General features: G+C 49.3%; 1 protein-coding gene across 1 annotated transcript in view; it reads left to right on the plus strand.

Moving 5' to 3' along the window:
- Nucleotides 1-26,003, plus strand: part of LOC310753753 (inositol polyphosphate 5-phosphatase OCRL-like) — a gene marked incomplete at both ends in the record, with an annotated part of 332,356 nt that overhangs the window by 38,296 nt on the left and 268,057 nt on the right. Inside the window, 6 exon segments of the mRNA XM_083595097.1 lie at nt 4,517-4,767; nt 6,214-6,267; nt 9,892-9,995; nt 11,424-11,547; nt 12,100-12,258; nt 13,108-13,265. Coding sequence (XP_083451223.1) covers nt 4,517-4,767; nt 6,214-6,267; nt 9,892-9,995; nt 11,424-11,547; nt 12,100-12,258; nt 13,108-13,265 — 850 coding nt within the window.

A 26,003-nucleotide genomic window follows, 5' to 3' on the forward strand; every position in this document is an offset into this window, starting at 1 on the left:
TTGTGCAAGCTAAAGCCTGGAAAGTCGTATATAAAGGTCTAAATTTCCTTCGGTTTTAACCACCAAAACCCCTCTTGGAAGCAGGAGAAAAGAGGGGGGATTTTGATTGTTCAAGACTGCAGGAGAGAGAGTTAAGAAAGATAAATTTCCACCGTCTCAAACCTGGGAACGGGGTGTCAGAGACAGAATTTTTTTGGGAAGTTCATTGACTGTGAATGGAACGTTTTTTGACAGATAGCTAATGAAGAGAAACAAATTGCTTCCAATGTTGCCTTTTGCATCTTAAAGAAACAAAAAAATTGAAAAATGAAAGTAATTTTCTTTTGTTGGACCTGCTTTCAAAAGATGGATACAAATAGAAATTGTCTCCTCTAGAGGGAGCTTGTTAAATTGTTGCTGGAGTCGATCTGGGGATTTCACAGCTGTGGAGATTAGGATCGTGGGATCAGACTCTGACCTTGAATAAAAATGTGTTTAGAAGAAGTTTTGGTGCTTGCTTTTTGCAAGACAAGTGCTTTGTTGGACCAGATGCATGAGAAGATGGATTTGATGACTGTTGCAGTCAAAAACTTTGGACAAACAGCGAATACTTATATAGAAACCATTCAGGAACCAACCCAGGAACCTGTTTTGACAGGGCAAGTGCAAATGCAGAAGACAATGGAGGAGGTTGCTGTCGAACCTCAAGTAACACAATGGAGAGACCAGAGGCCCTGCAGGAGCATAAGCCACTGTTCTTGAAGATTGAATCTGGAGTGGGCCGGGGGGGGGGGTCTGGAGTTGTGGGGGCTCTTAATTTTGGAGGGACTTTGAAACATGCTTTTAAATACTTTCTGGACTACACTGCTGACTGTGGGGAATGGGACTGTGGGGAATGGGCTGATCTGCTGAGGGGAGATGGAGATATTTTCGGCTTGGAGTCTCCCCGAGACCTACTCCTCAATGAGAAAGGAAAGAAACTAAGAAAGAGACCAACAAAAGACAAGGTAAAGTGCAGGTATAAACAAGAAGAAGATCTGCAGAAGGGACATGGAAAGGACTTAAGAGCCTCGGACATAAGATTACCAGGTTGATGGACTAGATGGAATGGACAGACTGTTAGTAGTACCCAGTGGCCATTTGTTTTTCATGTCTGCTTTTATGATATGTTTATCAGTATGTGGTTAGCAGCTTCAGATGCTACTGTTTTACAGAGGCTGTTTAGCTTGCTCTTTTTACCCCTTTACTAGAAAGGCTGTATTTCTGTGCTGTTTTCAGAGTGGGGAATGCCCATTCCTTCATGGCCAGCATGGAAACACAGAAGGTTAGCCATTTAGGAGGTTTGCAAAGAGGGCAAGGATGTTACGGGGTAATCTTCTAGCAAACAAGCTTGGCACAGCAGATCTGAGAGGTGGTTTTCTGCTCCCGGAAAGCCAGCCTGGAAACCAGGTTGCCAGGTGAAGGAAGAATGAAGACATCAACCAACTCACTTGCCTTCAAAGAATTTCTGGTTGCCTGTGGCTACTGGGATAGAGTAAGCTGTCCTGCCATCTTAGCCATGTCTCTTCCCCTTACCTTGGGAGTGAGTTCTGATCTATTCTGGTATTCACTTCTTCAGCGTTTAATGTACTGTAGGTTTTTCCTGATTTTATGGTTTTATCTTTCTGTAAACGGCTTTGATGTTTCTTACAATCTGGTGTGTATAAATTTTATGAAATAAATCAATAATTTTGAATAAATAAATAAATAAATAGGAAGATTTAAAACCATAACCTCCGAAATGAAAGCTACTGTGACTCCAAGCGGATGTTTTTGCCTGTAGGGGGGCCGTATTCTGCAATGTGCTATCGATGCAATAATAGTGCAGCTTTCTAATGGACTGTCCACGCAAACATCATTCTGCTTTCTCAGTTGCTCTGCAATGCTTTGCCAGGGTTCCCACATCATGGCCCCCTGGGGGTGCGCTCCTGTGTTGTAGCTCAGCAAAAGCAGGACAAAATTCCTCTAGTATGGCTCACAGTGAGGGCTGCTGAGAGTTGGGAGAGATCTCGGAGGCCAAAGAGTTTGCTTTTCTGCTCAGTACAGGGGATCTTGCCAGCTCTTCACCCCTGACTGGCCGAAGATGCCCATCTCTCATCCATGCAGCTCCACAGCGTGCCTGGATGATGACTAAGATGGAGCTGGACACACCATTCCTGAAGGATGCAATAATCTTGCAATTGTGGTGGACCAATTACATGTCATTTTGCTTTGCAAGTTGTTCTGTGATGCGTCCCCTGTGCTACTATATTATTATCAGCCAGAGGGGCCCTCTTGAGCTATAAAGTGCAACTTAAGTGGGACAATTCCCCCCCATAACATTTAGATGGATTTAGGGGAGTGCAACTGGTTTGGTCACACTGGCGTGAAGCCTTGCGGGCCCCACAGGGGACACCACAACTATGATGTTGAATAGACGTTGAGAGGCGTGGGGCACTGAATTTTGGCATCGTACAGGGCTCCCCTGGAATTTGAGATGCCATGGTTCACCACTGAAGAACATTTGTGGTATGAAAAAGGTACCTGGTTTCAGCTGGAAGTTAGGGGGCACTGGTTGGAAGGGTTGGAGTATTTCTGTCCCGAAAGCTTTGCAGGCACGAACAGTACTGAATACAGTGTTGCAGATAACTGCCCTCCTACTGTCATGAATAGAAACAATCTGTTTTACAGAGGCTGTTTAGCTTGCTCTTTTTACCCCTTTACTAGACAGCATTTCTGTGCTGTTTTCAGAGTGGGGAATGCCCATTCCTTCATGGCCAGCATGGAAACACAGAAGGCTAGCCATTTAGGAGGTTTGCAAAGAGGACAAGGGTGTTACGGGGTAATCTTCTAGCAAACAAGCTTGGCACAGCAGATCTGAGAGGTGGTTTTCTGCTCCCGGAAAGCCAGCCTGGAAACCAGGTTGCCAGGTGAAGGAAGAAGGGAGAGACCAACCAACTCACTTGCCTTCAAAGAATTTCTGGTTGCCTGTGGCTACTGGGATAGTGCTTAGATATCAGGCTGGCTGGCACATCTTAAAAAATACAAGGAAAAAGCTTTTTCTCTTTCATTAGCAAAGCTCCTTTGGGGCCCCGAATAGCTAAGCTGAGGAAGAAGTGGCTGGTATTACTTGTTTGTTCTTGGTCCTGATCTTGCCTGCCCTTGCACACTCCTGTTGCCTTTGCATATTTAACCAGCACGTCTGTTCCGATTGGAGTCCTATTCCTGCAGTTCCACATCCTTCTCTTTGGCACTTGGGCATTCAGTTCCAGGAGCTGGACCTGAGCACAGAGGCTTTCTTCTACTTGGACTCGACAAAGGAGCAAGAGTGGCTGACAGCTGTGGAAGAAGAAGAGTTTGTATTTGATATCCCGTCTTTCACTCCCCTTCAGGAGTCTCAAAGCGGCTAACAATCTCCTTTCCCTTCCTCCCCCACAACAAACACTCTTTGAGGTGAGTGGGGCTGAGAGACTTCAAAGAAGTGTGATTGGCCCAAGGTCACCCAGCAGCTGCATGTGGAGGAGCGGAGACGTGAACCCGGTTCCCCAGATTACACCATTGGAAAAGGATTTGCGTTCCAAATCCAAGTACAAGAAAGTAAGTCCAACCCCACCCATTTCTTCAGCAGCCAGACAGCTGTCAGGAGCTGGAGTGAGGAGGAGGAGGAGGAGGAGGTCAGCAAGAAAAAACACCTGGTGTCAGTGGTGTTTTATTCAAAAGAAGCCAACATTCTTTATTCAAAGAAACCCAAACCGTGCAGGCCTCGTGATCACAGAAACCTTTCCCAACAGGTCTTGCCCCAGTGAGGTAGTTGTGAAGGCTGAAGGTTGCTACCCTTCCACCACTCTCTGAAGTCTCCTCCTCCCCCTGGTCCTTCCCAAGCAACCTGAGACTCTGACACCTTGCCTATCTTTGCTCCCTCCTCTTAATTTCTCTGTGTTCTGGGAGACCAGCAGGGAGGGGAGCTGATCACAGCAGGATGGGGAGACCCCCTGGCTTCTTCAGCAGCCTGCCTGATCTCTGCCTCTTGACCCCCGCCTCCAGCCTCCACTTCTGCCTCGGATTCTGGACTGCTGTTTGCCACAGAATCTTCCTGCCCTCCTGCCTCTTCAGTTTCCAACACCTCCTCTTGCTCACAGTCTGCTCCCTCTTCTCCCTCGGACGACCCCCCACCAGTTCCCTGGCTCTGAGCCTTCTTCCCTTGGGGGATCCCCAGTTGGTGCCACCTGCCACTCCTATCTGCATCCAGCCGGCCCAGGACAGCAAGCAATGAACAGAGCTGGTAGACATCCCAGTACCTTGCATCTTCTAGGTGCAGCTGGTGCTCATCTTTGTCAGGAAGGACCAGCTCAGCCGCATCAAGGAAGTGATGAGGGAGACAGTGGGCACAGGCATCATGGGGAAGATGGGGAGTAGACTCTGACAGCGGAATTCCCCCCGTCTATCTTTTTGTCTGTCTATCTGTTTTTCTAATCTCTGCCAACCAGTTTCCCCCTCTTTCCTGCTTGCTCACTAACAGCCATCTTTGCTCCGCCCCTGCAGGGTAACAAGGGGTGTGTGGCCGTGAGGCTTGTCTGCAACAATACCAGCTTCTGCATCATCAATTCCCACCTTGCTGCCCACGTGGAAGACTTTGGGCGCCGAAACCAGGATTACAAGGATATCTGTGCCCAGATGAGCTTCCTGCCCCCTGACCAGGGTCTGCCGCGGCTGACAATCATGAAACACGAGTGCGTTTCGAGGGCTTGGAGGGAGAGAGCCTTGGCTGATGTAACTTGTTGGTCTCCGCTATCTGGAGAAGCAAATTGAGTCACGTTTCTGTAACTTTCCTGCCTGTGTGTAGCTCAGGGTAGGCAGCATTTGTTGTTGTTTAGTCGTTTAGTCGTGTCCGCCTCTTCATGACCCCATGGACCAGAGCACGCCAGGCCCTCCTGTCTTCCACTGCCTCCCGCAGTTTGGTCAAACTCATGCTGGTAGCTTCGAGAACACTGTCCCACCATCTCATCCTCTGTCGTCCCCTTCTCCTTGTGCCCTCCATCTTTCCCAACATCAGAGTCTTTTCCAGGGAGTCTTCTCTTCTCATGAGGTGGCCAAAGTCTTGGAGCCTCAGCTTCACGATCTGTCCTTCCAGTGAGCACTCAGGGCTGATTTCCTTCAGAATGGATAGGTTTGATCTTCTTGCAGTCCATGGGACTCTCAAGAGTCTCCTCCAGCACCAGAATTCAAAAGCATCAATTCTTCGGTGATCAGCCTTCTTTATGGCAGGCAGCATAGTGCTCTCCAAATGTTGATAGACCAAAATTCCCATAATTGCTAAGAATTGGCCTTGCTGACTGGGGCTCATGAGAGTTCCACTTCAGCAACACCAGGAGGGTGCAGTGTCGGCGATCGCTGCTGCTGCAGCTGCACCACTAAGGTTTCTACTAGAGCAGCCAGTAGAGAGCAAGATAAACCGAGTGGCAGAGATGTATTAGATTAGATTATAGCAAATGTGGGCAACTTCTCCAGTGATCGGGGTGGGAGTTGCAGTTTGTTAAGGGCAGTAACGCAAAAGCAGAGCGGCCATTTTGCATGGAGAAGGTTCCCGGCTCAGTCACCAGTGTGTGCAGATAGGGCTGGGCATGATCTCTGCCTGAAAGCTGCTGCCAGGCCATGTAGTCAGTCCTGAGCTTGATGGGTCAATGGTCTGCCTCAATATAAGGTAGCTTCCTATGTTCCTGTGTACTACAGCAGGGTTTGGAGGGCCACAAGAGCCCTGCCCATGAATTCAAGAACCAGGGGAAATTCTAAAAGTCTTTGCTGAAAGGACATCAAAGCAGGGGCCAGGTGAACCTCTTTGGGAGATTATTCTGAAAGGTAGGGTGCCATGACTGAAAAGGCCCTGCCATACTTGAAAGAGCAGGAGTTCCCTGGGAAAGGGCTGCCCCTGCTAAAGATTCTAGTCAGTGGAGAGGCAGTGCAAACATAAGTGGGCCTTCTTTTGGTACCCTTTTCCCAAACCTTGAAACACTTGAAAGGCCAAATGGGATGCTCTGAATTGGGCCTGGAAGCAGTTCAAGAGCCAGTCTAGTTCACAGAGCACTAGCCTAATATGATCATACTGCCCAATCCTAGTTATCAGTCTTACTACATATTGCAGGAAGTGGCAGCAGGCTGCCCCCCGCCCCCCAACCCCATGAGCTAGCCTGTAGCTGTGGTTGCTTCGCTTTTTTCCAGCATTGTCATCTGATCACTAAAAATCAGCTTCAGAGACTTCTGACCTACGACCAGGTGAGAGACATCTTTGTGTTATATGTGGTGGTTTAGGATTTTGCCCTGTTTATTTCCTTTGTCTGGGATACCCCAGCCTAGGCTAGAGAAACCACTTTCAGGCAGTTAGGAGCAAAGTGTAGCTATAACATAGGATGACTGCGACTTCTACAAATGCTTTTTAAGGTTGCAGGTTTGTGCAACCTGAATTAGAAGCAAGTCCCAATTAAGTTGGAGGGTTGCCTTGGAATAAGTAGGACTGTAGTTTCCCAGTTAGAGGGCTTTCCTAGCTCAGCACACGCTCCAGATGTTGTTGGACTCCCATCAGCCCCAGCATAGCTGCTGTCCAGCAATATCTAAAGGTCTAAGTTTTCCTGCTCTAGGTTTTGCATCTGTCTGGAAAATCTGTGTTGCTCACATGTTCTTATCAGCAGAGGCTTCCATTAAGTCCAATTAAATTGCTGGTGCTTTTTGTTTTACATTTTTCTCTCCAAGGTTTGTGTGTTCATCATGTTGACGACCTTTCTCCCACTTGGCATAAGGATCATTGGTATTTTGTGTTGAAACAGAGGCCTGATTGCTGCACCTTACGGTGGATTTAAGCTCTGTGAGCGTAGTCATGCCTTAGCTCTTTGAGAAGGATGCTGCAAGGAAGGCAAGGGGGGCAGCCTCAGACTTCCAACATATGCAAAACTATCATAAAACATTAAAAACGTCCCTAAAGGCTGTATAGTTACTTATCTCCTTGATTGGATAAAAACCTAACAGCTGTTGAAAGGGAGAAGTTTCAGAGTGAAACTGGTTTGACGGTAGCAAAGAAGGTGAAATACCTAGGGATTAATTTGACATCTAAGAATGTGAACCTATTTAAAGATAACTATGAGAAATGCTGGTCAGAAATTAAGAAAGATCTAGAAGTATGGTCAAATTTGAGACTTTCCTTGTTAGGCCGAATTGCTGTTATTAAGATGAATGTCCTGCCTAGAATGTTGTTTTTGTTTCAAACATTGCAGATTTTAGACAAAATGGATTGTTTCAAGAGGTGGCAAAAAGATATATCCAGATTTGTCTGGCAGGGCAAAAAGCCCAGAATAAAATTTAAGATATTAACTGATGCAAAAGAAAGAGGGGGGTTTGCCCTGCCGGACTTAAAGCTGTATTATGAATCAGCGGCGTTTTGCTGGCTGAAAAGTTGGCTGCTTCTTGAAAACACAGACATTTTGGACTTGGAAGGGTTTAACAACAGATTCGGCTGGCATGCATATATATGGTATGACAAGGTAAAAATTCATCAAGGCTTTAAGAATCACATGGTTAGGAAAGCATTGTACAATGTTTGGATTCGATATAAAGATTTGTTGGAAAACAAAACCCCTAGGTGGCTGTCACCAATGGAAGCTAAGGAAGTGAAAAAACTTAATATGGAATCCAAATGGCCAAAGTACTGGGAAATTGTAGAACAGGAGGAGGGAAAAGTAAAACTGCAGAGCTATGAGAAATTGAAGTCAAAGGTAAGAGATTGGCTTCATTATTATCAGATAAATGAAGTTTTCAAACAGGACAGGAAAATTGGCTTCCAGGTGGAGAAGTCAAAACTAGAAACAGAGCTATTGGAACCCAATACTAAGAATTTGTCAAGAATGTATAGCTTGCTGTTGAAATGGAATACACAAGACGAGACGGTTAAATCAGCTATGATTAAATGGGCACAAGACATTGGTCACAACATTATGTTTGCTGACTGGGAACAGTTATGGACCACCGGCATAAAGTTCACGGCATGTAATGCCTTGAGAGAGAACATCATGAAAATGATTTATAGGTGGTACATGACCCCAGTCAAGCTTGCAAAAATTTATCATATGCCCAGTAATAAATGCTGGAAATGTAAGGAAACTGAAGGTACTTTCTACCACCTTTGGTGGACGTGCCCAAGGATTAAGGTATTCTGGGAAATGATTTATAATGAAATGAAAAAGGTGCTTAAATGCACGTTCGTGAAGAAACCAGAAGCCTTTCTCCTGGGCATGGTAGGCCAATTGGTGTCAAGGAAAGATAGGACGTTTTTTATGTACGCTACAACAGCAGCAAGAGTACTGTTAGCAAAGTATTGGAAGACACAAGAACTACCCACACTGGAAGAATGGCAGACCAAGGTAATAGACTACATGGGACTGGCGGAGATGACCGGCAGAATCCGAGACCAAGGGAAAGAGACGGTGGAAGAAGATTGGAAGAAATTTAAAATCTATCTTAAGAACTGTTGTAAAATTAATGAATGCTAAAATGTTTTGGGTAATGCAAAATAGAATTGCAGCGAATAACAATTGGATATGAGAAATAAGATCTAAAGAAAGTGTTATATTGAAATTAGGGGATGCTGAAAAGATTGATAACAGGGATGCAGAAAGGGGAGGTATGGGGAAGTCGCTGAAAGAAGGTTCAAGAAAAGAAAGGTTAAGAAAGTATACGTGTTTATATGTTTGTATGTCCATGTATTGTGTTGTATTGTTTTGTATTATGTGTGGAAAAACCAATAAAAAAATTATTAAAAAAAAAAAATAGTTACTTATCTCCTTGACATCTGACGAGAGGGTTTCCCACAGGGCAGGTGCCACTACTCAGAAGGCCCTCTGCCTGGTTCCCTGTAACTTCGCTTCTCACAGTGAGGAAACCGCCAGAAGGCCCTCGGTGCTGGACCCTGATGCCTGGGCTGAACAATGGGGATGGAGACACTCTTTCAGGGCTGAGGCCATTTAGGGCTTTAAAGGATGCAAAAGGATGGTTTTGCAGTTGCTCCTAGTGTTGGGGTGTATTCTGGTGGTTGTTAACAGTTTGTATGGATTATTGGTACATATAACATTGCATATTGTAGGTATGGCTAACCTGTGGTCTGCCAGATGTTACTGAGCTGCAGTTCCTGTTGGCTCCAACCATCATGGCCAGTAATCAGGGATGATGGGAATTGTAGTTCTGCAGCATTGTGAGGGCCACGTGTCTGCTACTCCTGAGTTAGAGGATTTTCCTGTCGTGTGATGCAGCAAAGTAATTTAACATGACATAGGGCAAAAATGCACAAGCATCCTGTACCTTTAAGAATTGTGTATAAGATAGGATTTCAGCAGGTATACCGCTTTTTTTCCACCTGGCTAACCTACTAGTAGGGACGCGGGTGGCGCTGTGGGTTAAACCACAGAGCCTAAGGCTTGACGATCAGAAGGTTGGCGGTTCGAATCCCCGCGACGGAGTGAGCTCCCGTTGCTCGGTCCCTGCTCCTGCCAACCTAGCGGTTCGAAAGCACATCAAAGTGCAAGTAGATCAATAGGTACCGCTCCGGCAGGAAGGTAAATGCCGTTTCTGTGTGCTGCTCTGTTTCACCAGAAGCGGCTTAGTCATGCTGGCCACATGACCCGGAAGCTGTATGCCGGCTCCCTCGGCCAATAAAGCGAGATGGGTGCCACAACCCCAGAGTCGGTCACGACTGGACCTAATGGTCAGGGGTCCCTTTACCTTTAACTTTAACTTTAACCTACTAGTACTTCACCTTGGTCTTCCAGCACAACAGTGGCTGTTAATAGACTCCATTGTCAGGCAACAGGGGGTCTTTTGCTTCTCTGCTGATAAGCGATTTCTTTTTGGCTTTAGCTAAACATTCAGCGTACCCAAAAGACAGCTTTTGCTGATTTCACAGAGGGAGAGATCAAGTTCATCCCGACGTACAAATTTGACTCTAAAACAGATCCTGCTTGATAGTTGAGCCTTTGTAAGTAAGTCCTCTCAATCATTCTTCTGCAAGGCTTGTTTGTTTTTCCTAGTTTGCTGAGATGCTAGTAGTGTCCTGCCTTTCCATCCTCCTGAGCAGGCTAGTAACAAATGGCTTTCTGCTAAGCAAGCTGTTGGAGGAGGGCTAGAGTTGAGGGATGGACGAATTTCCTTTCCTCTACAGCCAGAATGGACACCAAGCCACGGAGGAAGAGAGAGATCCAGCTCTCCTTCACCTGCTCACTTTGCTTGCATGGAATTCCGGGTTGCCAAAGGCTGCTAGGCGAGTTGTGAAATGCAAGGCTGTGATATGTTGTCTTCCTCAAGCCATCCCTGCTCTGGAAATGTTTTGGCTCCTTTTCCCCACATTTGTCCTGATAACCAGCATCCTCTGTTTCATGGCGTGTATAAGCGGTGTTGCAGTTCCTTGAAAGGTGCAGCAGGCTGAATGAGAATCCTCTTTGTGTCAAGGAAGTCTGGGAATTAGACTTGGTGCTCTCTCAAGATGAGTCTGCCAGGGCATAAGAGCATGAGAGCAGCCCTGCTGGATCAGGCCATTGGTCCATCTGGCCCAGCATCCTGTTCTCACATTGGCCAATGAGATGCCTCTTGGGGAGCCCACAAACAGGACCTGAGTGCAACAGCACGCTCCCCTCCTCCAAGCCATACTGCTTCTCTTGGTGGAGTATGTTCTGTGGCCATTATGGCTAGTAGCAATTGAGCCTCACCATCCATGATTTGGCATATTCTTGTGGTTCTTGACAACTGTCAGAAGCCACCTAGGCCTGCTAGTTTCATTGCTCTTGCTGTGGTAATGGGGAAATCAAAAGGACAGGCGGAACATGTAGTGACGAAGCTGGAAAATGGCAGGCTCCTTTGGGCAGCATTTCAGGTGCCAGAAAGGGTCTGTTGGATCACTGAAAAAATAGTGTCTGAACAAGAATAACAGGGCCCCTTGCTTTGGGGAAGGATCATCATTTGGTGGTGTGCCATATGCTTTGTATGCAGAGTCTCTAGTTGAAAGGCACCTCCACCTGAAAAAGGATTGGGCCACAGAGAGCTGCTGCCAGCCAGAGGAGACTTAATTAATGAATTGTGGGGTTGGAAGGGATCACGAGGGTCATCTAGTCCAACCCCCTGCAATGTAGGAATCCAAACTGGGGGAGGTCAGAAATTCATTCTGACCTGGTAGAAGGCAGCTTTTGATTTCCTGACAACTCTCTCCATGAGGCAAAATGCCTGCACACCTGCAAGGTCCGCCCCTTCAGAAGTTGGACTCCCAAGCCCCATCATCTCCAGCTCTTGACCGTGGTCAAGATCACAGGCCGTGTGTGGAGCCAAAGTTGGACTGTGTGAGCCTTGTGTGTTGCCTCAGCCAGTCCAACAGTCCTGGTGTCTCTCCTGTCTCCTTGCAGTGGGAAGTGCCGTGTGCCAGCATGGTGTGAGCCAATCCTCTGGAGAGGAGGCAGCGTGAATCAGCTCAGCTACCGAAGCCACATGGAATTGAAAAGGAGCGACCACAAGCCCGTCAGCTCCCTCTTCCTCACAGGGGTAACACCTGCCCTGGCCAGGGCTATCGTCTATTCAGGGTTTTTAGTTGCCTGCTATGTGGCACCTCCTCGAATCTGGGCAGGCCCTGACCAACAACCAGGCCCCTTTCCACAGAGCTCCTCTTTGGCAAATGACTTCCGGTGCAAGGAGTGGGCAGGTTTTGGCTCTGTTAAATCCCTAGGCTTCCATTCTCCACTCTTCTGAGTACACGCTGCTCCTGCAGGCATGGCAGACCACATGGGCTGAACTGTATATCTTAACCGGCAGCCTCTTCCTCTTCCTCGCAGGCAAAGACTCCAGGGGTAGCCAGCGTGGTGCCCTCCAGATGCTGGACTACAACTCCCATCATCCCCAGCCAACATGGCCAGTGGCAAGTGCAGCAATATCTGGAGAGCCCCACGTGGACCTGTTGCATGTGCAGTCCCCTAAATGAGAGCCCGGGGCCAAGGACAAACTTCCCCCTGGAGCACGTTTCCTTGCCTCTGCTGAAGGCAAGCACTCTCTCTCTCTCCCCCTTTTGCTCTGCAGTTTCCGTTTGAGAATGTGAAGTTCCGGCAGCTGCAGAAGGAGAAGTTCCAGATCACAAACAACGGGCAGGTCACCCTCCACTTCTCCTTTATCCACAAGCTCAGTGACAGCCAGTATTGGAAGCCATGGCTTCGCGCTGAGCCCTGCGAGGGATACTTGGAGCCCAGCGCGTCTCTCTCTGGAATCGTAGAACTGTAGAGTTGGAAAGGGACCCCAAGGGTCATCTAGGGAAGGCCTTGGTTTCCTTTTCATCCCCCCTTTTCTCCTCCTCTTTCCAACCCTCCTCCATCAAACCTTGGGAGTTTGGTAGAGCAGGGGAGGCTTAACATTTGTGGGCTGCATTGCCCCATGCTCAAGCCTCCAAGGGCCATACGTCAAAGCAGCTGAGCCCAAAGTGTAAAAGTGTGTGTGACCAGCTTTAAACAAAGACACACACACAAATGAATTGAAGCCAAACAATGCTGGAGGGTCCCAAAACACCTTTTGGCATCGCAGGGAACCAGTGAGAGCAGTCCGTCAAAAAATTACTTTTTTAAAACAATGTGTATTTTTATGTTGTGGAGGCACAAAAATATCTTGGGGATCATATAGAACTAGCCAAACTTTTAAAAACTCAATGAAATGTAAACTAAAAAAGAAAGTTACATTGGGGGCGCAAAAATCCTTTAGGAGACAAATAAATGCTTTCCCTTTTTATATTCTTTTGTTAGGATCACTTTCTCTTGCCCCCCAGTATCCTGTCACCATCTTCTGTGCAGCTGCTGCTTTGGAGGACTAGAGAGGAAAGTGGGGTGGGGGTGGGAACTGAGTCGCTTCTTTTCCTAATTCTTGAAGTTAAGGTTTCCTCCATACACCTGTGAGAACAGGATGCTGTACTAGATGGGCCATTGGCCTGATCCAGCAGGCTCACATTGTGTCCCTCTGTTCAATTCTTCACTGTCTTCACTTTTAATTTACAGACAAGCCAACTTGGCTTTGCCAAAGAGTGTATCTACCTGACCTCTTCCCGTTTTAGGTGAGACGGTGGACATTTCCCTGGATGTGTACGTCAGCAAGGAAGAGAAGATTGAGGCTATCTTTGTCCTTCACCTTGACCGTGGCAAGGACTATTTCCTCACCATCAGTGGGAGCTACCTACCAAGCTGCTTCGGGACCTCCTTGGAAGCCTTGTGCTGGATGTCTACCCTTCCCACTCTGCTTGCCTGCTTGAAAAACAGCTGCTCTTCCACTCAGAAATGTGGGGGCCGGGGGTCCTCCGCTGCATTCAGCTTCAGCTTCTGTAGCTGTGCATCCACTTCCTGTGTGCTGTTCATGCCCTTTGTTTGCCTTGACTGAGTCATCCCAGGTTCTGGTCCTCCCACCTGCCCTTTCGCAGGGCCACTGAACCGTGTGCATTTCCCTGCCATCTGCCCAGATACTGTTCAGCCAACGGGCTGTTTCTTTCTCTTCTCAGGGCCTGTGCCATTAACACCCTTGGTTGTCTTTTGCTCTTGCCTTCCTCCTCTGATTTCAGGGAGAAGACAGCTTCCTAGAAAAGGTAACAGTTGGTTTGCTATCCTCTAGATGTTCTTGTAGCGGGCTCAAATCAGGTACAGGCAACGCCCCGTTTACACGGGGGTTGCGTTCCGAGGTACCGTGCGTTTAAATGAAATTGCGTATATTGGGGACAGCATTGGAAAAGCCTGCAAACACCCTCTAAACTTCCGGAAACCCTTTTGAAAGGCCTTTTGAAAACCAGCAGCCTCCCTGCAAAACTCCTTGCTCCAACTCTCCACAGGCCTGAGAGGTCGGTGCCAAAGCTCCTGGGAGGGAGTCGAGATGCTGTTTCCATGCCACTTTGCTGCTTTTGTGCTCTTGGGGGTGTAGCACCCTGCTTGTGGTTAACACTTAGCTGGAATGAAATATTCAACGCAGCAATAGAGAAATTAAAATAATTTATTTGTCAGACAAATAAATGATAGGCACAGTGGTATATGGTTACCAAAGCTCTGCCCACTCCAGCCCTGATGGCCAGCACTTATATTTCCTCAGCCCAGCCCCCTTGCTCCTCCTTTGGCTGCCTCCGTCCAATCAGCCTGGTTGAAATTCCTATTGGCTGTTTGCTAGAACCAATCATAAAAGATACACCCATTTCCTATTACCTTTTATGGGAGACAAAGAGCTATATTTCCTTCTATCCATAAATGGCAGACAAGTAGCCATATATCTTACATTTGCCTCGACAAGGCACCTTAATTACCAGATCACCTTTTGCCCCTTTCCCCTCCATTGCAAAATAGATGGCTAAAACATATGGCTCATGGTATTAAATTTTTGTCTAAACAGAGATCTTGGGTTCACATTCTCACACACCATCAATGAAATAAGAATCTAACATAAGAATCTAACATTTCTTACTTTCTAAATCCTTTGCATATTTACATTTAAGCCAACAAATCTCATACATTAACATAGACAGCTTTTTAGAAGAAAAGGTCTTTGCAAAGTAAAAAAGGAACTCAGTAAAAATAGCTTCAAAAGAAACCTCTTCAGTTTACACCCCCCTTTCCCGGCCAGCTGCTTTTCCCATTAGCTCTTGCCCTTTAACCTTAGGAAAATGTGGCTAGACTCTAATGGGAATCACATGGTATTATTTTCTGTTAAACAATAAATCTTACTGTCAGGGAATCAGGAGCAGGAGCACTGGGGAGAGAGGAATTGGAGAGCGAAGGGGAAGAATCCGAGGGCAGCGTAGGGGAGTATGACAGTGGCCCGAGAGATTCTATGAGCTTCTCCAGCGAATCAGAAGATTCCCAGAAGGGGGCTCCGATGGTCAGGGCAAGGGGGGTCCCAGGGGGGACGCACCAGAAACAAGGAGCCAGAGGGGAACCCCAAAGCAGCAGTGGAGGATCGGGACCAGTTTCCCCACCAGAGCGTAGTGGGGGGGAAGAGTCACATGTGTCAGGGCCAGCGTCTCCTCCGGAGGGGAGGGAGAGTGAGTCAGGGCTGACCACGCCTCCATCGGAGAGTGGGGGAATGGAGGGGAGGTCAGTTGCAGCTAGCCCACCCGAAGGGGGAAGCAGTGACAGCAGCAGTGAAACGGTTAGGAGGAAAACTGCTGGCTGGGCGCGCGCGCCAAGTTCAAATGTACAGGCGCGCGGGACAGCAGGAGACCCGTATGGGGAACCAGCTCCTAAAGCCCGCCGGAGGGAGGGAGAAGGCTCAGGGGAATCAGCGTCAGAAGAGGCTAGGAAGGGCGAGACCCCGGCGGGCAGGCGGACCCAGAGGAGGAAGGAGCAGCGGAAAAGGTGGAGCAAGGCGAGGGTCTTAAATTGGTGTACAGGGGGAGGAGATTCAGAAGGGTCATCTGCGGTCTAAAGCTTGAGACGTGGGGCTGCGCGCTGCGGCTCTGGAAGTGAAACTGAACTTCAATAAAGACTTTTGTATTTAACAACAAAGCAGCGTTGGTCCTTTGTGAGCTGGGACCTTGGGCAGCTCTGACAGTATGACCCTTCTCAACAATCAGAATTAAACCTCGCAGCGTGAGTTGGTGCAGCGAGGGGCAAGACTTGGTGTTTTGCGAGCTCACGAAGATAGGCAAAGATGACTACAGAGGAGAAGGTGACAGAACTGCAAAAAGCAGTCACAACGCTTTACGCAGAAGTAGCAGCATCCAGGAAAAGAGAAGAAGAAGCAGTAGCGCTCTGCCAGGATCTGCAGACCAGGTGGGAACGTTGGGGCAAAGAGGGGCTGCCAGGATCCAAGCCGGAGGGAGTTGGCCTCGGGAAGAGGGGGGGCAGCATAGTAGCCCACTTCGACGGGAACCTGCAGCAATACCCTAACTTTAGAGCCGACATAGTTTACGCGCTCAATTTGCTTTGGAAAGACTTTAGAGATGAGGAAGAGAAAGTGGGATTCATAATTACTCATCTGCATGGGGAAGCTAAAGCGTGGCTGCGGAATTTGTGGCGCGAAAATGACCCCGCCCTCCAAGATTCCGATGCATTTATCAAAGCTATGGACGCTTGTTTTAAATCAACGGTAGATGTGGATGTGGCGCGGAGGGAAATGCATGGGCTGCAGCAAGGGAAAGCCACGGTGAGGCAATATCACTCACGCTTTTTTGCTTTGGTGAACGTGCTGGGTTGGGAAAAGGACTCCATTGCCGTCAGAGACCTGTTCTGGGAGGGGTTAAATGGGGCCGTTAAAGATGAGTTGGCAAGAGGAGAAAGACCCAAAAGCACCCAAGAAGTTGCCCAAAGAGCGCTGGCGATTGGAGTGCGCCTGGAAGAACGCCCTTGGAGCAGGGAGGAAGGACGTAGGGCAAGCACGCCAGCCAGGACAACCCCCTTCCTACCCAGAGAGACAGGGCGGGCGCTATCCACGCCTCCACTGGGGAGGGGGGAAGAGCCGATGGAGATAGGTGGTGCCAGGGCTCAGACTGCCAGCAGAGCCCAAACACCGGGAGCAGTCAAGGCGAAAGCTCCTAGAGACTTCCGGTTAGCGCCGGCGCTTAATGGCGGATCTCAACCGGAGCTCCGGGAGAGATCTGCTTCGCGGGTTCGGGTCCTGTCAGCTACGGCGAAGCGGGGACCCTTAAAAATCACAGGCGCGTTGCCTGTGAACCGGAGACTCGGCGGGCACCTTTGCGCCCCCCCGACGCTGCGAAATAGCCTTTTTAAAGGCTGCGGATCAGCGGAGGGGTTTTGGAGCGGTGCTGAGAGTCGTCTTCACCCAGCCTGCGAAGCGAAGCCGCGTCGCCATTAGCGGAGAGCGCTGACTTCTTCCCGTGAAATTGGATTAAAAGAATAACTATCCGTGAGTAGGATTGACCGCTAAAATATAATTCGGACTTTAAAATAAAGAAATTGGGCACCGAGACGGATAAGCACTAAAAAGGAAGTCTGCTTTCCGTTCTGTAGCAAGATCAAAGCGAAAGGCACTCTAGCTGTAACTGTTTGAGAGGAAACTTGCGGGAATTAAGAAATCCACCACCAAAGCAAAGAACTCCCCCCCCCCCGAAGGCAGGAGGGGGGGGGGGAGAAGATTTTAAAGTATTTCCCTGCCAATTTAAAAGAATTGGATTAAGTACCGCTGCTCTTTAACCTGGGATCGGACTGCCGGAGAAAAGGAACCGGCTAAGGACTGTTGCTATAAGAAGGCTAAAAAGTATCTTAAATTGACTTTGGTTACCTCCAACTTGAAACACTGTTTTTGTGGCACTGTAAAGTTACTTATAGGACACTATTGATTGGGATCACCTTGAAAGAGAAAAGAAAAATTGGAAGGGACTAGGAAACTTTTATTCTTTTTTCTGAAGAGTGTGGGATTATTTTGAGAAGTATAGAACTGACTCTACGCCCTCTAGAGGATTTACAAATTGTTTCAGCAACAAGTGGAGTTTAAAATCTGAGAACTTTTGTTTGTGAGCTCTAAAGTCTGGGAATGACCTTGACTAAAAGACTTTGTTATGGCAGATGGTAAAGAGAAAGGGGATTTACAAGAAACAACCTTGAGATCTGGCAGACAATATAAAATTGACCCTTTCATGCAAAGAAGGGCTTCTGTAACAGGAGCCTCTGGAACTATAGTTGCTGCAAAGCCAAAAGTGAAAGCAATGTCTACAGAAGAATCATTTGCTAAGGTATTGGAGAAGATAAATGACTCCTTGGAGGAATTAAAAAAGCAAGGTGCAGAGACTAAATTGCAAGTTGCTGAAACTAAAGTACAAGTTGCTGAAACAAATAAAAAAATTGAAGAAATCTCTGGGAAAATTGACTTAAATACCAAAAGTATAACTGACCTTGGGAATAAAGTGAACTCAAATGCAGAAGCAATTGGGAAAATATTGGAAGATTGAAATGACGAGCAGAATCCGAAACCAGGGAAGAGAGGCAGCGCAAGAAGAATGGAAAAAATTCAAGGACTATTTAAAGAAATATTACAAAGTTAATGAAAGTTAGAATGATGTTGGACTGGAAAGTAAATGGTTACTATTAGCAATGGTTAAGACAAGGAGAATAAGGAAGAATAGTCTAAATTTAAATTAAAATAAGGGAAGATTTGCTGAACAATCGATAAGAATTTGGAATACAGAAAGGGGAGGCATGAGGAAGTCGGGGAAGATAGGATATGAAATTAGGATATGAAATGATACATGTTTTTTGTTCTGTTTTTGTCTTTGTATGTTTGTTTGTTGTGTTGTGTTTATATGGAAAAAATAAAAATATTATAAAAAAAAAAAAGGCGAAAGCTCCTAGAGGGACCAGGAAGTGTTACATCTGCGACAGTGCACAGCACATGGCCAAAGAGTGTCCCCAGAGGCTCCAGAAGCACACTGCAGCCTCAGCAACAGTAAAGGGAACAGGTCAGCAGCCAGAACAGCTGCAGGGGGAAGAAGAAGCCTGGTTGGAAACAGAGCCACTGGGGCCCAACCAGGCGAGTCAGTGAAGAAGTCCCCAGAGATTTTACAGCCCACAGACCCCCTCCCACCCAAACCAGTGGTGCAACTCACCGCATCGCTCCAGCTGCCCAATGGGCTCACCCTGGAAGTACCAATTACCATTGACTCTGGGAGCAACGCAGACTTTGTAGGAGTGGACTTCATCAAGCAACATCGCATAGCACTCCTGCCAGCCACGATGCCCCTAAACGTTGTCACGGTCGATGGCAGGAAGCTACTGGGAGGAGAGGTGGTACAGCAAACACCGCCTATGGTGATGCAAATTGGAAACCACCGCGAAGTCATCAGCTTCAACGTCACTCACCTGTCGGACACGCCCATAGTGTTGGGTATGAGTTGGCTGGATAGGCACAGCCTGGCATTAGCATGGTACCAGCGGCAATTGACCTTCTGCTCCTCCTACTGCGCAGAACACTGCATCCGGACTCGCCAGGAGGACGAGGGGCAGGAGGATGAACCGCAGTTACACCTAGGCATGGTGCAAGCGGTACCCAACAAGTACAAGGAGTTTTTGGAGGTCTTCTGCGAGAGGGAAGCGGATAAGCTGCCTCCCCACAGGCCTTACGACTGCAAGATTGACCTCCTGCCGGGGGCGACGCTGCCGACTGGAAAACTGTATTCCATGTCTGAGGACGAACTGCAAGAACTCAGAGAGTTCATAGAGCACAACTTGAAGCGGGGATTCATCCAAGAATCCAAAGCAGTGGGGGGCAGTCCCGTGTTTTTCGTGAAGAAGAAGGACACGCCCCAACGCAGACTCATAGTTGATTATAGGCTCATAAATTCCAGGACACAGCCCACAGCATTCCCCATGCCCAAGATCGACGACCTGCTCGCGACGGTGAGGAAGGGACGACTCTTCACCAAGTTGGATCTACGAGGGGCGTACAACCTTATACTCATGCGGGAGGGCGATGAGTGGAAGACGGCCATGTTTACACCTTTAGGCACCTATGAATATCGCTGTCAGAGCGACCCTAGGTCCCAGCTCACAAAGGACCAACGCTGCTTCGTTGTTAAGTATAAAAGTCTTTATTGAAGTTCAGTTTCACTTCAAGAGCCGCAGCGCGCAGCCCCACGTCTAAAGTGTCAGACCGCTGATGCTCCGTCTGAGTCTCCTCCCCCTTGACACCATTTTAAGATTCTAGCCTTGCTCCACCTTCTCCGCTGCTCCTTCCTCCTCTGGGTCCGCCTGCCCGCCGGGGTTCCGCCCTTTCTAGCCTCTTCTCCCGCTGATTCCCCTGAGCCTTCTCCCTCCCTCCGGCGGGCTTTAGGAGCTGGTTCCCCATCCGGGTCTCCTGCTGTTCCGCGCGCCTGCACATTTGAACTTGGCGCGCGGGCCCAGCCAGCAGCTTTCCTCCTGACCGTTCCACTGCTGCTGTCACTGCTTCCCCCTTCGGGGGGGCTAGCTGCAACTGACCTCGCCTCCGTTGGAGGCGTGGTCAGCCCTGACTCCCTCTCTGGAGGAGACACTGCCCCTGACACATGTGACTCTTCCCCCCCACTACGCTCTGGTGGGGAAACTGGTCCCGATCCTCCACTGCTGCTTTGGGGTTCCCCTCTGGCTCCTTGTTTCTGGTGCGTCCCCCCTGGGACCCCCCTTGCCCTGACCATCGGAGCCCCCTTCTGGGAATCTTCTGATTCGCTGGAGAAGCTCATGGAATCTCTCGGGCCACTGTCATACTCCCCTACGCTGCCCTCGGATTCTTCCCCTTCGCTCTCCCAATCCTCTCTCCCCAGTGCTCCTGCTCCTAATTCCCTGACATCCATCCCCCCCTCGAAGCCCCCCCTTCCCCCCTCCCCCTCTTCGGGTGTGGGTTCCGGGTGCTCCAGTCCTGTGGGTGTGAGTGCGGGATACCATTCTTCCCCCCTGGTGTGTAGCCGGTCCACTGGATCCGGCCCAACCACAACGGGCTCGTCGACGTCGATTTCCTCTGCTTCCATCTCTCTGCTGATGTGCTCGAATCCAGGATCCTCCCCCAACACGTCCATGTCCTCCCCTCCCCCGGGTACCTCTGGTGAGACTGCTTGCAAAGGTCCCCGCAGCAGCTCCCTGCGCCACCCCACCTCCGGTTGAGTGTCCCACCAATAGGAGCGGTCTGTGGAAAACCCCGAGAGAGACCCCTCCGAGGAGCTAGTGTCCGGCGTCGTCTCTTCAGCTGATGATAAACCCTGGAACGTACTGGCTGACAGTGTGGGTTTGAAGAGCCAGTCGTCGAAATACTCTGCCGGCATAGGTCTGTGCGGGAAGAGTGCATGGAACTCGTCTTTGAGGTAGTGCTCCTCCACGGCATAGCACGGTACCCACCTGTTAGCGCTGGCTGGGGTACCTTCCCTTACGAGGAGGTATTCCACCCCCTCTTCCCCCCACCTCGAGTTCAAAATCTCCGTGACCTCGTTGAGTGGCGTCGCCCTCCGTGACCCCTCCCTCTTCGGAGATTCGTTAAGTGGGTCTGGCGCGTTCCCTGTCGCCTGAAACCTGTGGGGTTCCCTGTAGGGTGTGAGCACTGACCTATGAAAGACTGGGTGCATTCTGGAGCCCTCCGGGAGTGTCAACCGGAAGGCCACTGGATTGATTTGTGCCGCGACCTGGTAAGGTCCCAGCTGCTTGTGCTTGAGCTTCCTCTTAGCTAGCGTCCTGGCCGGCACTGCCTGGGCTGCTAACCAGACCCAGTCCCCCACCTGGATGTCCTCCCCGACCCTCCTGTGCTTGTCTGCCTGCACTTTGTAGGCATGTTTCGCCAGTTCCAATTGCCTTCGGAGTTGCTCGTGGACCTCCTGTAACTCTGCTGCTAAGTGCTCTGCTCCCCTTGGCTCCCCCTCCCCCTTCGTCTCTAACCCCGGGAAAGTTCTGGGATGCCGCCCATTATTGGCGAAGAACGGTGTCACTCCTGTAGACCCGTGCTTCGTGTTGTTGTAGGCAAACTCGGCCAGCGGTAGGTAGTCCACCCAGGTCGAGGGTTGTTGATTGGCGTAGCATCGCAGGTACTGCTGCATGATGGCGTTGACCCTCTCCGCTTGTCCGTTGGTCTGCGGGTGTCGTGCCGACGCTAAGTTGATCTTGACGTTCAGGATGCCCAGCAGCTTCTGCCAGAAGCTCGAGACGAATTGGCGACCCCGGTCGGACAGGATGGGCCGCGGCAAGCCGTGAGCTTTGAACACGTGGTCTATGAACAGCTTGGCGGTCTGTTCCGCTGTGGCCACCTTCGCGCACGGAATAAAGTGCGCCATCTTGGTGAACATGTCTACGACCACGAGCACCGCTGTTTTGCCTCGCGAGCTGGGCAGATCTGTGACAAAGTCCAGGGCCACTCTCTCCCACGGTTCGAGCGGCGTCTGTAGGGTTTCTAGTAGACCCGCCGGCTTCCTGTGTACTGGCTTGGCCCTTTGGCAGGTGTCACACCTGGAGACGTAATCCGCGACTTCTCCCCTCACCTTGGGCCACCAAAAGTCTCTGGTTACTAATTCCGCCGTCTTGTCCTTGCCGAAGTGCCCAGCGCTGGGCGCGTCGTGTAGCTGCTGCAAGACTTTCGCGCGGAGGTCGTCTCCGGGCACGTAGAGAGCCCCTCTGCGGATGAGCAGTCCGTCTCGTATCTGGAACTCGTCGTCCTTCGCTGTGCCTTTTTGCACCTCCTCCATCTTGGATTGTGCGAACGAATCTGTCTGCAGCGCTCGACGCACCGCGTCCAGGTCCACGGCAGCTGAAGCGCACGCCCACGCTTTCGGTGCGAAAATGTGCTTGGCCGCCACCGGCGCCGCTTCCTCGAGATACTGTGGCTTCCTGGATAGTGCATCCGCCATGACGTTGTTGTCTCCCGGGATGTATTCTATCCGGAAATCGAAATCCGCAAAGAACTCCGCCCAGCGAATGTGTCTCTGGTTCAGGAACCGCGCCGTGCGCCAGTACTCCAGGTTCTTATGGTCCATGCGGACTTGCACTGTGTGCCTGGCTCCAACGAGGAAGTGCCGCCATGCCTTGAAAGCTGCATGAATGGCCAGCAACTCCCTGTCCCAGATGGTGTAGTTCTGTTCCGCCTTGCTGAGTTTCCTGGAGTAGAAAGCGCACGGCCTCCATTCCCCTTGCGGATCTTGCTGCAACAGGACGGCCCCCACCGCTCTGTCCGAGGCATCCGTCTCAACCCTCATTGGTCTGCTGGGGTTTACATGTAGCAGCTGTTCTTCGGACGCGAAGAGACGCTTGAGTCTCCAAAAGGACTGCTCCGCCTGGTCCGTCCAGGTGAACTTCTTCTTCTTGGAGCTGAGGGTGTCCGTGATGGCCGCCGTCTCCTTCGCGAACCCTTTGATGAACTTGCGATAAAAGTTGGCGAAGCCGACGAACTTCTGGACCTCCTTCCGATTGCGCGGGCTCTTCCAGTCCAACACCGCGCAGACCTTGGTGCTGTCCATGGCGAGTCCCTTGTCGGACAGCTTGTAGCCCAGGAAATCCACCTCCGTCATGTCGAACTGGCACTTCTCTAATTTGGCGTAAAGTCTGTGCTCCCGTAGCCTCTGCAGGACCTCCTTGACGTCCCTCTCGTGAGCCTCCTGCGATTCCGAGAAGATCAGGATGTCGTCTAGGAAGCAGACGCACTTCTTGTAGAGGAGTCCCGCTAACACGTGATGCATGAAAGCTTGGAAGGTATGGGAGCCATTTTGCAGACCAAAAGGCATTACGCGATATTCATAGGTGCCTAAAGGAGACACTGCCCCTGACACATGTGACTCTTCCCCCCCACTACGCTCTGGTGGGGAAACTGGTCCCGATCCTCCACTGCTGCTTTGGGGTTCCCCTCTGGCTCCTTGTTTCTGGTGCGTCCCCCCTGGGACCCCCCTTGCCCTGACCATCGGAGCCCCCTTCTGGGAATCTTCTGATTCGCTGGAGAAGCTCATAGAATCTCTCGGGCCACTGTCATACTCCCCTACGCTGCCCTCGGATTCTTCCCCTTCGCTCTCCAATTCCTCTCTCCCCAGTGCTCCTGCTCCTGATTCCCTGACAGTAAGATTTATTGTTTAACAGAAAATAATACCATGTGATTCCCATTAGAGTCTAGCCACATTTTCCTAAGGTTAAAGGGCAAGAGCTAATGGGAAAAGCAGTTGGCCGGGAAAGGGGGGTGTAAACTGAAGAGGTTTCTTTTGAAGCTATTTTTACTGAGTTCCTTTTTTACTTTGCAAAGACCTTTTCTTCTAAAAAGCTGTCTATGTTAATGTATGAGATTTGTTGGCTTAAATGTAAATATGCAAAGGATTTAGAAAGTAAGAAATGTTAGATTCTTATGTTAGATTCTTATTTCATTGATGGTGTGTGAGAATGTGAACCCAAGATCTCTGTTTAGACAAAAATTTAATACCATGAGCCATATGTTTTAGCCATCTATTTTGCAATGGAGGGGAAAGGGGCAAAAGGTGATCTGGTAATTAAGGTGCCTTGTCGAGGCAAATGTAAGATATATGGCTACTTGTCTGCCATTTATGGATAGAAGGAAATATAGCTGTTTGTCTCCCATAAAAGGTAATAGGAAATGGGTGTATCTTTTATGATTGGTTCTAGCAAACAGCCAATAGGAATTTCAACCAGGCTGATTGGACAGAGGCAGCCAAAGGAGGAGCAAGGGGGCTGGGCTGAGGAAATATAAGTGCTGACCATCAGGGCTGGAGTGGGCAGAGCTTTGGTAACCATATACCACTGTGCCTATCATTTATTTGTCTGACAAATAAATTATTTTAATTTCTCTATTGCTGCGTTGAATATTTCATTCCAGCTAAGTGTTAACCACAAGCAGGGTGCTACACCCCCAAGAGCACAAAAGCAGCAAAGTGGCATGGAAACAGCATCTCGACTCCCTCCCAGGAGCTTTGGCACCGACCTCTCAGGCCTGTGGAGAGTTGGAGCAAGGAGTTTTGCAGGGAGGCTGCTGGTTTTCAAAAGGCCTTTCAAAAGGGTTTCCGGAAGTTTAGAGGGTGTTTGCAGGCTTTTCCAATGCTGTCCCCAATATACGCAATTTCATTTAAACGCACGGTACCTCGGAACGCAACCCCCGTGTAAACAGGGCGTTGCCTGTACCTGATTTGAGCCCGCTACAAGAACATCTAGAGGATAGCAAACCAACTGTTACCTTTTCTAGGAAGCTGTCTTCTCCCTGAAATCAGAGGAGGAAGGCAAGAGCAAAAGACAACCAAGGGTGTTAATGGCACAGGCCCTGAGAAGAGAAAGAAACAGCCCGTTGGCTGAACAGTATCTGGGCAGATGGCAGGGAAATGCACACGGTTCAGTGGCCCTGCGAAAGGGCAGGTGGGAGGACCAGAACCTGGGATGACTCAGTCAAGGCAAACAAAGGGCATGAACAGCACACAGGAAGTGGATGCACAGCTACAGAAGCTGAAGCTGAATGCAGCGGAGGACCCCCGGCCCCCACATTTCTGAGTGGAAGAGCAGCTGTTTTTCAAGCAGGCAAGCAGAGTGGGAAGGGTAGACATCCAGCACAAGGCTTCCAAGGAGGTCCCGAAGCAGCTTGGTAGGTAGCTCCCACTGATGGTGAGGAAATAGTCCTTGCCACGGTCAAGGTGAAGGACAAAGATAGCCTCAATCTTCTCTTCCTTGCTGACGTACACATCCAGGGAAATGTCCACCGTCTCACCTAAAACGGGAAGAGGTCAGGTAGATACACTCTTTGGCAAAGCCAAGTTGGCTTGTCTGTAAATTAAAAGTGAAGACAGTGAAGAATTGAACAGAGGGACACAATGCGAGCCTGCTGGATCAGGCCAATGGCCCATCTAGTACAGCATCCTGTTCTCACAGGTGTATGGAGGAAACCTTAACTTCAAGAATTAGGAAAAGAAGCGACTCAGTTCCCACCCCCACCCCACTTTCCTCTCTAGTCCTCCAAAGCAGCAGCTGCACAGAAGATGGTGACAGGATACTGGGGGGCAAGAGAAAGTGATCCTAACAAAAGAATATAAAAAGGGAAAGCATTTATTTGTCTCCTAAAGGATTTTTGCGCCCCCAATGTAACTTTCTTTTTTAGTTTACATTTCATTGAGTTTTTAAAAGTTTGGCTAGTTCTATATGATCCCCAAGATATTTTTGTGCCTCCACAACATAAAAATACACATTGTTTTAAAAAAGTAATTTTTTGACGGACTGCTCTCACTGGTTCCCTGCGATGCCAAAAGGTGTTTTGGGACCCTCCAGCATTGTTTGGCTTCAATTCATTTGTGTGTGTGTCTTTGTTTAAAGCTGGTCACACACACTTTTACACTTTGGGCTCAGCTGCTTTGACGTATGGCCCTTGGAGGCTTGAGCATGGGGCAATGCAGCCCACAAATGTTAAGCCTCCCCTGCTCTACCAAACTCCCAAGGTTTGATGGAGGAGGGTTGGAAAGAGGAGGAGAAAAGGGGGGATGAAAAGGAAACCAAGGCCTTCCCTAGATGACCCTTGGGGTCCCTTTCCAACTCTACAGTTCTACGATTCCA

This window comes from Podarcis filfolensis (genome assembly GCF_964270895.1).
Source record: "Podarcis filfolensis genome assembly, chromosome: W".
Taxonomy (NCBI): domain Eukaryota; kingdom Metazoa; phylum Chordata; class Lepidosauria; order Squamata; family Lacertidae; genus Podarcis; species Podarcis filfolensis.